At 34.0% G+C, this 15,409-nt stretch overlaps 1 protein-coding gene across 1 annotated transcript; it reads right to left on the bottom strand.

Annotated features, from left to right (window-relative positions):
- Nucleotides 1-792: 792 nt before the first annotated feature.
- LOC117326059 lies at nucleotides 793-8,096 on the bottom strand. Its single transcript, XM_033882660.1, has 2 exons — nucleotides 7,781-8,096; nucleotides 793-1,799 (listed from the first exon to the last, which is right to left on the bottom strand). The coding sequence occupies exon 2, from the start codon at nucleotides 1,783-1,785 to the stop codon at nucleotides 1,138-1,140; it is 648 nt and encodes a 215-aa protein (XP_033738551.1). The 5' UTR covers nucleotides 1,786-1,799; nucleotides 7,781-8,096; the 3' UTR covers nucleotides 793-1,137.
- Nucleotides 8,097-15,409: the final 7,313 nt, after the last annotated feature.

Below are 15,409 nucleotides of genomic sequence, written 5' to 3'. Positions count from 1 at the left end.
ATAAGGGCTGCATTTTGTATAACTCCTTCCTATTATAATGTATATTGTAAGCTACAAGCTTCCTTACAGCCGAATTACCTGGGTTGGCTTGTACGACGAATTTGTGAAGAAGTAAGTAGTGTAAAAGTGGAGAATATAGATTACCTTAATTACTAGCTGGGGTGAGAGGCAACCTGCTTAAGCTGCTTCAACCTAGTATTAGAGTGTCCACTTTGTTTGATCTCCCTGCGTCGGCAGGATAATTCTCATCCGTGTAAATTACATACGCATACATGAATCATGGCGAATGATTTGAGACACCTCCAAATGACTGTTTTCCCATTTTTTTTGTTTGTTTTATTTTGTTTAACGTCCTATTAACAGCTTAGGTCATTTAAGGACGGCCTCCCGTGCGTGCGACATGCATGCATGTGGTGAGTGCGTATGTGTGTTTATGGAGGCTGCGCTATGTTCGTGTTAAGTCTCCTTGTGATAGGCCGGAACTTTTGCCGATTTATAGTGCTTCCTCACTGAAGCATACTGCCGAAGACACCCAGCAGCACACCCCACAAGGTCACATTATACTGACAACGGGCGAACCAGTCGTCCCAATCCTAATATGCTGAGCGCTAAACAGGAACAGCAACTACCATTTTTAAAGACTCTGGTATGTCTCGGCCAGGGGACAGAACCCAAAGCCTTCATCACAGGGGCGAACGCTCAACTGAAGACCAAAAGTGAGGCATTGTCAAGGGAGTAATTAGGAAGAAGAAAGTTGTTCAGAAAGAAGAGAAAAGATAAGATCCCAAATTTAGTCGCCTCTTACGATCATGCAATGGGGGCAGCAGGTACAATTCTTACGCCCTACCTGCAGGGCAGAATTATAGACAAAAACTAAGTAGTTATGTGGCAAGATCTTGTTAGTAGCTTAGTAACACGCAAATTTTTCCTGCTCCAGTAGTGATAGTTTTCTTCACTTTATAATTAAGCTGCTTAACATTTTGTATATAAACATAAACTAAAAAAACACACACATACTATTAAATCTTTAAAGCTGTTATATGTATTATTTTCGTATTACAAATAAGATGATGCATGCAGTTATACTTATGTTACAGGATCATTAATGTCGTGAAGTTTTATTATTACAATATGACGTCAGCATTTCGTGTGTAGTTCTTTGAGTTCAAAACAATTTGATTTTAGCAGGGACTCTTGCTCTTCGACATCTTTGTTGTCGTTTTCGTCTAGCTCCACTATAGTGTTTTCAGTAAGGCACGATTCCTGTCGACGGTAAAATCCGGCAGTACTATTCGCGGAGCTCTCAAGATCACTGCTGCTGGCTCCTTCATCAGTGTCAAGTTCAGAGTCATTTGTGTTTCGTATCGTCACTTCCGGTTGTCGAGAATGATCGCTCATAAACACCGGAAGTGCCATAAATGGTAACAACCCGGAACCGACAACACTCACATTTTTTTCTTGTGTGTCTATATTCATTGAACGAAGAAGTTTATTAATTGAATCTAATCTACCCTTTTTCTCCAGGCGAATTCTAACTTTGTTAATATCTTTCATAAAATAATCAACTTCCTTATCGACATCGGCGTTGGCTTTCTTCCGGTTCCGAAGTCCCATCACTAGTACTCCTACCATCCCTATACTATACATAGTAACTACAGCGACGGTGAATTTCATGGCCCCGTCCGCATCGTAGGCATTTGAAGTACTATTTTGATGAACAGAAGTGTCGTTGGAAACAGTAGAATTATAGACAACAGTCGCCATTGTTCCTACCGCATGCGCCATGTTGGTTTCATAATCTGTAACATACAATATTTTATTTTAAGCAAGATCTAGAAAGTAATGAAGATGTTATAGGCAAATATGTACTTTAAAAATAGAAACACATTCATTATTTTGAAGTAATGGAGACAGTTCGGGCACAGTAAATTGTCAGTTTTTCCAAGCAATTTGACCCTTTGCCAAGACACAACGTATCACACACACAAAAATTGCCAAATATAGAACATGAAACACAATGAAAAGGTTGTCGAAATCTGGAACAGTTTCCCCGAATATGTTATCCAATCGCTACTATTAATGACTTTGAAATTAACCTTGATAAACATGGGAAACTTGAGTTGAACTACAAGGATTTGGTCGGCCGTATGGAAATCTCATAAAATAACAATTAATGAATAGTATTTTATAAAACCTTTTAACTGTAGTAAGATATTGATAGAGAGCAAGAGTGTCTGACTGCTTTTATTATTTTTCAATTTGTATCCTATTGAATAAAGTTTCATAATTTCTCCCAAGCTTAACATAAAATATCGGTAATTCAAAATAATTCATAACAAATCTTTATGTGGTGCATAAAAGGTAGATATTTCAAAATGATAACAATGTTATAATCAGGTCACAGAGTGTATAATGACTTTGGGCGTATGTCCATGCAGGAGAGAAAGCGTCAGTGTCGAATCGGCATAATAATGGGCGGTTTATTTTCATTGTTATGTTTGTCATTTAAATTGAGATAAAGTGCATGTATACTTAATTTCTCTTTGATACAGATTATTAGAAATACTCATTTTATTTGTCAACATCTGAAAAAAATACAGGGTAACTTGAGGGTCAACACAGAATGTTTATTACTAATTGAAACAAACTTCAAAATTATTCGGGGGCTGAACCTAAGGCTCCCCAACACTGGCAACTCCTATTAACTATGACAGAATTGATACAGGAGTTTATTTTGGGTGACGTTGCTTTTGGTTGGTTAGACGAGCTTGCGTATATAGGTAGGTTCACTGAAGGATGTCAAAAATCTCATATCAAGTAGGAAATAGACTCAAACATATTTTCCCAAACATATCATGTAGAAGCTTTTTGACTGGAACGTACATAGTTGGGGGTTTTTTTTTTGGGGGGGGGGCGGTTAATTTCATAATAAAAACGTGTTTTTTAAGTCAACAATTGATATTTTAAAATAGATTTGCATTCTCTTCCTCTTTTACGGCTCATTAATAAAATCATTGAAAACAAAACAATGAAAAAAACAATAGTCTATTTTGTCCAAAAAATGTGTACATCAATTTATTCAAGCACGTGTAAATACTTGTATTCTTGTCTGTATCTATTTTTGTAACACATATATGAATGTGCTTAGATGCTTAGATATAAGAATACAACGATAAAACGAAAAGAAGTTGGACATGAGTAACATACCAGAACTCTATAGATCACAGATACTGGAGTGGCAGTATTTACTGAAAACCTTACCAAAGACGTTGACGAAAGAAAATATTAAAAAACAAATGCTTTTTGGAAATGATAAAATAGTTTTCAAAAGGAATCCCATATTTTTTAGGAATTGGACTAAATCATGTATAATTAGAATTGAGGATATATGGGATGAATCAAACAATGACTTTATTTCATCCGATACACTCTTGCAAAAGCTGGAGCAAAAGGAAAATTGGATATCGGAGTTCTCTAGAATAAAAAATTCCATACCTAAGAACTGGCTAATAGAACTAAAGACAAACAATCCTTCTTCAATTGATGACAATAATGCTTCTGTAACAGATAACTTAGCTCTAAAATATATGAATAAAATTATAGAACCAACAGATCTAAAAAATAAGTTATTGACAGATATCTTTTAAGATGATGACTATCAACCTAAAGCACAACAAAAATGGGAATCAATATACGAAAATGAACTCTTAAATTGGAAAAGAATATGGAAAATAATGCAAACATCTATTGCAGACAGAAAAAGCAAAGAATTTCATTGGAAATGTCTACATAACATAGTATCAACAAACTATAAATTAATGAAAATGGGACTCTCGGATGGAAAATGTAACCTCTGTAACATGCATTTAGAAACTCAACAACATTTATTTTATAGATGCATTCTCTCCAAAGAAATATGGAATTATATAGAACCAGTAATTAATAGAGCAATAAATGGTATTTCCCAACTACACCAAGTTTATAAGATCTCTGAAAGAGACGTTATGCTTAGATGTCATCATCTAAATTTTAACTCTTGTTTAGTTATTAATCTAATAATTCTCTCTACAAAATGGCAAATTTGGAAATCTAGAAATAAAATTAAATTTGAAAACAAAGCTGGAAGCAAGCAACAGACATTAAATAGTATTATACAGTCCTTAAAAATGAATATTTCAATACTAAAGCACTCAAATAAGTTTTATTATGTCTGGGATTCATTGAAGAACATATTTGACTAATAATAATTACGAAACTATGTAAATACATGTTGTAATATGGTAGGGTTGAAATATTACACTGTATACATGTACCTATGTGTGCGAATGAGAAGTATACAAAAATGCATGATGCTAATATGATGTGAACACATGGGAAAATGCATGCTATACCATAATATATATATATATAATATGTAAAGTTGTGGTGAATGAGTCCCCTCCTGTGTGAGGGCAAGCAATGTAAACTATTAATATGCTGATTGTGAATAAAAAAGAAAAAAAAAAAAATTCTTGTTGGAAAAGATTTTCAAAATGTGTTTTTGTGATCATCAGCATCATCATTCTTGACTATGACTATGACTATTCTTTGTGCTTAAAATACACTTTATTTAAATACAATTTGTTTTAAGTTTCATATAGCAAGGTCACCGTTGGTGCTATACTAATACAAAATAATACAATGACCCTACATTTTGTGGATTGTTTTGATTTAATGGTATAAAAAGCCATTTTTTTATGAAAAAGTTCGATTGCTGTTTAAACATATTCAAAAGTTCAAAAGGTTATTTGAAAATTAAATATTGGAATACTTTACCAAACAGAATGGCAGCAAAATGTATTTGTGGTTTGCGCTTAGAATAATAATTAATATCAATATCACATATATACATAACAGGTGGAGTACGAAGATACTTTTTCTGTTCTGGTATTCCATAAGTGACAGTTGACTGCTTACTGACTCTGTTCTCTAATGATATATCTTATTAATAGTCGTCAGCTTTACTCTATTTCTAATAAAAAGACCAAATAAGACATGGGTATTCCGACCAAATAACATCCTACCATAGCCGACCTCCCTGAGCCGTCATTTATTCAAAACCAGATATGTTTGAGTTAATTATACGAGTTTAATTATGACACAGTCGCGAGGAGGAACGTCATTTTTGTTGTCGGTTATTTTTTTGTTTGGTAAAACAATTTTTAAGACTTTTCTCATATGACGTTGATGGGATAAGGACAGTCAATTCTTAAATACTGATTCATCGTTTAAAACGTTGGAATAGTAAAACATGACTACTGTCATTTAATTAAATCATATAATTATTTATATTTTGATACATGGAATGTGGCCACACATATGCCTACTCTGCATATAATCAAAACGAAAGCATAACCTTAACTCAAATCCACAAACGATAGAAAACTATCAATACAATACATTGTATAAAGTTACATGGAGGTCATTGAAAAAAATGAAAGAATCAAAAGGCCATGTTTTCCAAAAGGATAATTGTCTCCTACTTCATCGACGACAACCACCAAATTAATCTAGCTAAAATCCTAAAATGAGAATCAGAGTGATACCAATTGAACCTCCAGGCATAGCAGTAAGTATCGAACACGTCTAATATTCTTTTTAATTGAGATCATAAAGTATTTGTGTTTTATCACAATTAGAATTAGGTCATAATATATTACGGTCTAAAAATAGGAATATCATTTAAGAATCAATTTCTAAGATGTTATCTGTTTCGATATACTCAGATATTGTCCTCATATGTAAGATTGCAATGGTATTATTGATAGATTATAAGCAAAACATAGCAACTCATCTATCAAATTTGTAAATATAATATCGTACAAAATTATTTTATGCTTTATCGATACATATGTCATGTCTGAACAGTGGAACACATTCTCAGACGTACAACTCAAGGCTGGGTTGGTTCGACATAAAAAGGAATGCTGATTCTCATCATCTACCATTCCAATGAGTTGTATATCTGCTTGAAGTTCACAGGGCGTTTTAGGTCAGGATATTCTGCTCTTTGCTTAACGGTAAATTAATTGGTATACACTAGTACTGTTAGGCCAGACATCAAGGACACCAACCCCTTGACGTCACAAAAGCATGACATGTTCAATGGTGTAGATATTAAATGTCAATAGCATAGAAATACTCTATATTTCTTTAGATAAAACACAGAATGTAAACAATATGTTGACTTTGCGATATCTAATGTTTGCAGGGAATTTTGATTGGAAGTATTTGGTTTAAAATTTTAGATTTAAATGTTGTATATTGTGTATAATTTGTGGAACATCCATTTGAGTCTTAACTGGCGATGATGGTTTATTATATTTCGCGAATATTTATTCAAGTATAATTAAACACATAATTACAAATAATTATAGATGTTTGCAAATTCCGTTAAATGATCGAAAAAGGAAATTACCATTAAAATAGATGTAATAACAGTATTCAGAAAGGGCCTGTTTCCAGTAATGTTAATTCTCCATAGGAGCCTGCCCCCGTATAATTTCTTATCTAGCTCAACTACAGTTTTTTTCTTATCCGAAGAATAATTTTACACCTTTCCGACACCCAGATTTCATAATGTCAGTGAAAATGTATTTTTATAAAGTTGTCATTTTGAGCATCAAAGACATAAGGTCGTAAATAAAAGAAGGTTATCTTGAAATTGTAATTCGCAACATAGTATAAATTTCTTTTGATAAATATTTCCAAAACATCGTGTTTATTCATAAAACATAAAACAAAAATTTTCTCGGATGTTGAGGTTTAATAGTTGATATTCTATGCATACATTCCGCAACTTTGAAAAAGTGTTTGTACAGGGTAGTCTATTTTGGCTCATTATAAAGTCAAAACAAATTATTATACAAATGCAGGTCAGCCGTTTTTGCTGAAACTACAGTCTAAATCTAATCCATTCAAATCGGGTTTTTTTGTTCATAATTTGCTATCGCTCCATTACATTTATGTTTGAATTACGGATTTTTTTCACACAAGTATTCCCTTGTTAATGATTTTCAAAAACGTATCAATTCTACAGTTTCGATCGGAGAACGTTCATGAATTCTCATCAAAGTCTGAGGAATTAGACATCATGATAATATTGGTCCATGAATATTCTCTAAGTTCGAAAAAAATTGTTTCGTTATGAAGACAAAATACTTACTTGTAATATCTACTGTTGTCTTGCTTTGATAATACCAGTTTGTGTCCGTCGTAATTAACTAACTCTCCAATGATAGCAATATATACATCCTTCGTTTTTAATTGTCTGAATGACATACATGTATATATATATATTCGCGATCACGAATATAACTAAATATAAGGATATATATATACAGTCTTTTAATTACTGTCTTAAACTGTGGTGTAGATGACCTCGCAAAACCTTGAGTATATGTTTGTATATTATCTTGGGATTTAAATGGAAGTAAAACGGTTCATTAAACACACACAAAAGCTGATTTTCTATATACTTTATATATTACACACGATCGCTCAAATTCTCAAAATCAACAATAGAATTTAAAATATATGTCACTCAAACTCCGATATATATTAAAAACTTAACAACTTAAACATGTAAATGTTACAAGTTACAAAAGTCTCCAGATACACTGTACCATGTTTACTGCTGTCTGTTAGCACCTGATTTATGTACATATATGTAGAAATGAAGTTTAAACTTGTCAGTGTATTTCTTACACTGATCATGTACAGTATGTATGTTGATACTTACATGTTACCTTATTTGATTTTCATCCGTGATCGTTTTCCATCATTCAACGTTGCTGCATCTTGTCGATTCGGTACCGCTTCTGATATTATCAGGAACCGTAGAACATTTCACCAAAAGACAAATTTATAAACATCCTGTCCATACTCAGTTCCTTGTTTTCAACATGCTATTGTGTTTTTGTAAGTCCATGTCTGGTGTATACGGGTGTCGTCCAAAAATAGAAAACGTCTCTTTTCATTTTTTTTAACTGTCAACGCCAAACGCTTGCTTTCATTGAAGCGGTATCCTTATAAGTCGCCTCGCCATAGCCTACAATGTGTATACACATACAAACGGTATTATATGTATATAAAACGATTACGGTTGAACTTGTTCGAAATTATCATTTTACCTTACGAAGCTGATATGGTCGGTCATTGAAATACAATGAAAAAAAACGTGATCACTATACATTCGTCTGCTCAAATCCGGTAAATATTCCACCCATTAAAATGCCACGACAAGGGTATACGGAAATCCATTGTATGAATAGCCCAAACCGTTTGCAGTTTAGATGTATGATATTGTTCCATTCTGTAAAACACAAATACAGAGTAACGTATTCTCCAGCATTTTAATATGAATTATTTAGACTGCATTTATCGGAATGAATGCGTTGCGTGAGTGATACTGCTTGAATTTAATAATTGATGTTAACGTGATGAATAACAAAACAATTTACATGTGTATATACCAAACCTAAGGACAAAGTATACCACAAACAAAACAGTTAGATAAAAGCGTCATCACACACGTGGACAATCAGAGGAAATCAAACCCGACACACGACTTCCACAGGTATTGACAATCGCGCCACCTAGACTTCACGTGAATCTATTGAACCCCAATAAAATCAGAGACGGATGAGCCCGGTCCCAACATTACGAAATATCTACAAGTTGTATGAACAATGTTTGATACATAATGGAATGCCATGTCCTCTATTGAATGTCCATGTCATTCGTTTACTGTTTAAAGCAATTGGGTACATTTTGAATACATATAAGGATTTTAATTACTCATTAAATTCATTCAGAGGACACTTGAACTTAAATTCAGGGTTGACAGTTTTGTGGTCCAGCGCGACAGGTACTTTTTGGGTGGTCGGGTGTTTCAGCAATAACGCAGTCGGCGTCAAAAGTATGGCCGTATAGTCTGCTCGACCACGAGGATTTTCTCCGAGTACTCCTCTCATAGCGCGCTTACGTAGCTTGCTTCGCAAATGTTGTAAACAAAATTGTAATTTAGGAAATATGATTGCCACCTAAAGCACTGTTTATTTTTATTATAACCAGGCACGTCCTTAAATGACCCTGGCTGGTGATAGGACGTTAAACAAAATAAACCCGTAAACCCTTATATCCAAAAATAATGCCATGACATCAAAGAGCTGAGGTTAGGGATTTCAGATGAGTTAGGATGCTGGTCATTCTCGCTGATCTACGAGGTTGTACGTTAACGCAACCTACTTTCGAGGATATGGTTCCCAAGAACGGTACAAACTCATATCGATGTTTTTTATTGAAAGTCAACTCACTCATTTACGCGACCTTCCGCCCTCTGTAACCTAAGAGGTATCTACTCTTTAGGGCCTGCGCATCACTGAAGGATAAGCAGATTTAAGGTTCAGTTTAATATAATTTTAATTCTTATATATGTAACTCTGAATTTGTATTTAAAGATGTTGAGCTGGTGTGTTTTGTAGTTAAGATAAGATTGCCGAGTTAAACCTACACCAGATCATAAAACACACGAGCTTCCTCCTGTCAGATTACAGACATACAGGTGAAATCGCAAGGAAACGAATGAAAGCATGACTAACAAAATATTTGCTGAGTTCAGTAAAAATTCACGGGAACAAAACGTGTTCCTCTCTTCGCAGACTTTTTTGTGATCTCTTATTGAACTTGCAATCTACTAAAGAGGTGATGACGGTATCGGTGTATTGGCACATGTCGTTTTGGGGCAAAACTAGTTCGTAGTATTGTAGTACTACAACAACCACTGCATCGCCATGCTTGGAAAACAAAGTTCCTGTATAAAATAAAAGATGGGATTAACTTCTTAGTTATGTATGACTTATATCGATTGAAGACAACCCAATTACTGTTCTGATTAATGCTTTAGTATTGTTCTTTCTAAACGTTATTTCTTGATTTTATGGTCGATTGAAGAAAACAGAAAGTTTAATTTCTACGTTCCTTCCTTATTCAGGTTGATGATATATAACACCATCATATGGTGTCAGTTTTGAGTAACATTAACAATAATTATTTTTGTCTCACCTTTTCAAAACAAAATGGCGGAAGCGTGCCTATGGTATAACTTTTCTGGTGGCGGCGACAGAGTCGATGTCAAGTGTTTCCCTTTCCCCAGGGCTCCGCAACCCTGGCAACTCCTATCAAATACAGAAGTGTGTATACAATTACTGCTTAGCCATAATTGTATACACACATCAAGGATATTTCCAGCTGGAGGAATGAAATATTTGTACCGTAAAAAAAAAAAAAAAAAAAGTGTTTCCCTTTCAATTATTTCGTTTAGTTTTGTTGATTAAAACGTCCAAGTTAAACCAGACTTTTTTACACTTAGGTCACATTATTCTTAACACGCTCAGTGACTGGAAATTATACATGTTTGGAATCTAGACGTTAAAGTCTTGCGTTTAGCTAAGTTTCTCAAAAATTATCGATGTAAAACCTTCCAACCCTGGGACAAAGTGTTATTGTAATGTTGGCTTCTCAACATAACCAATAGATGAGGTGAAATTTATTAATTATTTGTTTGAAGCGGTGAAAAACTTTGGATTTTAAAAAATCAATACAATTTCTTAATTGCTTCTCCAATTAGCTTACTTTTGCATTTAATTTATAATCAATGAACAAGTTCTGTAATACATCAAATATATTTTCTTCTCACTTTTCAGGAAGACACTTTTTAGGTAAAATGTCATAGTAAGGTCTATTTTTCTAGAGCTGTATCATGCTATTTTGTATGCTACGGTGACCAATTTATTCAAAAACACGTGGGAATTTTTTGTTTTGTTATATTCTTAAACTGAAGATCATGAATGACAACGTCCCACATGGATTTCCTCACTTCCTCTTTAGGCTTACAGAGCTACCTTTCTGGATTAGAGTACAAGAACAGGTGTATGGCACAGCTTTTATGCTCTTTTCGTCACTAGATCTGTATCTAACGGTGATATCCATTTGGGTACTAAATATGGAAGTGTAAGAACGATAACTCCGACATGTTTAACTGCATTTGAGTAATTTTTATAAATATATCAAATTAATGCGTAATATTTTAACTGGATTTCCCAAGCAAGGCCGGTTAGTACAGATTTCATACGAACATGACAAGAAATGCATTGTTCTGTTTGGGTCACTGGTATGAAAGACAAAGCATGTGTACATTCAGAATAACCTACAAATCAATTATATTATAATGCATTTTAAAGGATGACAGAGTTGCTTCCCTTTGTATTAACTATAAAGAAGATAATAATTATTTAATTGTCACTAACTGTTTGTTCCCACCGTTTTAGGTATTGCACTCGAAATATTCAGTTGTTATTGAACTAAAATATCGAACGTCCTTATTTATTATTTTGATTTTTATACTGTAAAGCTGTATTAGATTGTCGTATTTTGCCAATTACTCATATCTCAGACCTGCAGCATCCCTTTGATGTTTTGTCAAGGAAGACGTAGAGACGTGATCGATAAGCTGTTTATCCTAAACTCACATACAATTTAACTTTGGTTATTACACAATTACGTTTAAAATCAATCAAAAGTGTTTCCATTTTCGATTTTAAGAGTTTTTAAACGTTTGATGTATGCCAAATATATTTTCTTACAAATTTGCGAGCGCTGTAGCCTTACTGCAATAGACATTTATTAATTTGTGCACTCAACCATGAATATCTAATAGCCAGGTATAAAATAACCTCAGAACATCGCAGCTCTTTAGTCGTGAAGGTAGGCTAATTACGATCCATGGTGTTCGGGATGAGATTCATCACGTCGGTATCTGAATTTTATTGACGAAATATGTTTATCTCTAACTAACAGGGACTATGTTGCGAGCTTTCGAAAGAGTGTCGATGACTGAGCGTTGACGACCGTTCGGCGATGGGAGGAAAGTGCGTAGTCAACTGTTATATTGGCGAGGCGTATCTTCGTCCCAATAAGACCCTAACCGTTATGCGACCACTAAGATCAGTCGTCTCAATGATTTGGTAGGAATAGGCCTATTCCATGACACCATTTTGAAGAGTTAATTTAAAGGGAGATAATTATCGCCGCGATCGTTGTTTGTGATATATCGATATTTCATTCTAATCGATGGTCGGTAATTGACTGTATCTTTTTGAAGGACATTTTCACTGAATTTAATTACATTGCTCGGGGCAGAATTATGTTCTTTAATCAATATTTGCCTATTCTTTTAAATGGAAATTTACAGATGGTAACTACGCTATATGAAGTTCAATCGTTGAATTTCTGTGTATTTCTAAATCAATGTGCCAGGAATATTTTGGAATGAAAACCATACATTTAAATAAAACGATATCGCCAATGAGACATCAGAATGGCGTTATCAATGCATAACAAAGCTTAGTCAAACTTAAATTTGTTCATATCTCATGAAATTATTAAAATATATATATGTTGTTCCATCTGGCTGATACAGCTGTATTTTCATGGGAAAATCAATATTAATGACCAAAGAAAGTTGAAACCAGCGTCTATAGATATTGATGGAATCCACGATTAAGGCTGTAATATGAATATGATGGCTTCTATCCCACGGCAGATATATATTTACATACTTCGATCTTTATCTGGTGGGATCATTATCTCACTTTTAAAGATGTAACATATATACACATATTGCTCTTACTAATGTGCCAGAGTATATGTACAGTCATAAGTTTAGATCAATAACATATTTGTATAACTTATTGAAATATTGCATATACAGAACCAACAATTGATAGCGACGTGTAAACACAGCCACCTTTCTACATCAAAATCAATCGCCGACAGAAAGGTTATGCGATAACAAAAGATTTATGTGGAGACCTTTGGGAAGGTACAAAGCGAGGGGTAATCATCTTCTGTTTCATCGACAACGCCAGTTATTTAAATTTACGTCATTTCCAGGTAATGTCACGTGATCAATGGGTTGAACAACAGATTCACAGGGTATTACCACCTTTCAATGGTAATACAGAAGGGCCAACTGTTCAATTCCTCAAAGCCTTGTCAGTGACACAAGGAACATCATACAACTGTTTCTCTAGGACTAGTCAATGATGCTACGGGTATTAAGTGTTGATACATTCAGTTCAAAATGAAAAGTTTGTGGCAGGGGATGGAACTATGAAACCTACGACCCGTGCATATACTCTGCGAAAGAGGCTACTAATGTGGAATGCCTTGCAGAATTGGGATTTGTATCCGTGCCCTCCTGTTGGGGGACACGAAATTGACCAAAATAAATGTTCTGTCCATGTTGTAACATTACGAATCTGTTATTTCTCTCTTTCTTGACTTTCCTTGAGCATCACGTGCCAACATTTCACCTTAGGCTTACGCGTTGAGGGAGAAAGGCTTTGGTTCTGTCCCCAGGCCGAGACAAACATATTGTCAAGTCTATATTGACGTTCAGTTTTACAGTTACTGGCAACACTTCTAAGCCCGTTGTCAATAGTATGTGACCGGTTAGGTTATTCTGCTAACATATCAAGGTATGTCGTTTCAGTGTGATGACACTATACAGACATCAGTCTGTTGCCCAATCATTTGGGGACACGTTTTCTGTTGACCTGAACTGTTGCGAGGACGTTAACAAACAAATAAGCAAACCCATATTAGGTTATGTACATAACACACCTTACTCTAGGAGATAGGTTAAATGAGATGACATATAGAGAACGTTTACTTTTAGAGCATCTGATTTCTATTTATCAGATGTTCATCGTTATGATGCATTACTTTGGAATCATTTTTATCATTATTGTTGTTATTGTAGAATACCCTTTATATCCAATAGGTGGGTGTTATTCAACTCCCAAGGCATGAAATAATAATTACAAATGTTGAATAACATTCAGTTTATACCACACATGGAATAAACCCTAAATGCGTTTTGATTGGTTGACACGGTGACCTTTGACCGGGACTATTTTGTAATCACATGATTCAATGCAATTTGATTGGCTTAAACTCGAAGACCGCTTTACGATGTCCTGGAAGTGATAACGCATAAGAACTAGTTCGCAGTTGTTTTCTTATAATTTTGAAAACTTACATAGATTTTTATCAATTTATTGCTTTGAAAGAATAAGCCTACTTATTGTTTTGTTATGATTTGTAATAAATTGTTATATTTTCATACCTTTCCGAATTTCTCAGTTTTGTATAATAATTAGCGGCATTTCAAACTAGGTCATATCTTTACACCACACCTGATATTGTGAAAAGAACACACGTTGACACAAAACAGGTCACTTCATTCTCAGAATAGCTTTTCTATTGTGGTTGAAACAGGTCACACAAACTTGTGGTTGTTGTACATTGTATATGATAACAACTCGTTGTGTAACCTCTATTTCCCCCATTCAGACAGTACATATTATAATGCTATATCTCATTCCTCTTTGTTCTTCTGTGATGTTATTGTGTTATTTATCCATATTAAATTATAAACATATACACAATTATGTCAAATGTTTGTAGAGACATAACAATAAAAAAAAATCAATAACAGAGAATTCGGTTATGGATATGTAAATGAAATCGTACTTCTAACTCAAAATCAATAGAATAAAACATCCATGAAGACCTGGAAAACAGTACAAGGAGCATAAGAACATAGAGATGTTTCGAAAGGGGTTTTCTGCTTCATCAACGACACATGGCATATGAATATTGTACAAATCCAGTGTTATGTTAAACTATTTTTTATGTCGATTCATGGATATTTTAACCCAAAACGTCATTAACTGAATATATATCAAACAAGTATGTACCTGAGCTGTATGTCATACAACTTTTGACATGCTTAATTATTTTGTATCACATTAGATTAAATAATTAGTGGATTATAAACGTTGTGCTCTACAACTACTGACTTATATACTGGTATATATTATCTAGTATTCTATTGTATTGCCACGTGCACATGAGCCGACTGGTATTTCAGTATTGATTCCTCAAAGAAAATATTCTGGTAAAGAAAGTAACAGTCGTGTGTTGTATTTAAGCTGGATTTAATTTAAGTATAAACTTGAATTAATTTCATATCCTGGATTCGTATCACAAAACCCCAGATGATATAATCTGTATTGCCCTTTTTGTGGTTATTTAAAGTACACTCCGGTATTTTGCCTTATGGCATTCGTAACGTAATTCAAACTAATCCTTAAGGATCGGTGTGGTACTCGTTAGTTATTGTCGGTAATGTTTTTGCTGGTTTGCATATCGAAAGCATATTCATGTTTGTAAAGGTCTCTTAATTATTTTATTTTATTTTATTTTGAAGAATTGACAAGCCCTTTGTTTTATTATGATATCT

This window comes from Pecten maximus, chromosome 4 (genome assembly GCF_902652985.1).
Source record: "Pecten maximus chromosome 4, xPecMax1.1, whole genome shotgun sequence".
Taxonomy (NCBI): Eukaryota; Metazoa; Mollusca; class Bivalvia; order Pectinida; family Pectinidae; genus Pecten; species Pecten maximus.
Note: the sequence above shows the minus strand (reverse complement) of the source record. Positions and strands in the feature narration are given on the sequence as shown.

Coding starts and splice junctions, on each gene's coding strand:
- LOC117326059 (XM_033882660.1), bottom strand. CDS start 1,785: ATGGCGCATGCGGTAGGAACAATGGCGACTGTTGTCTATAATTCTACT.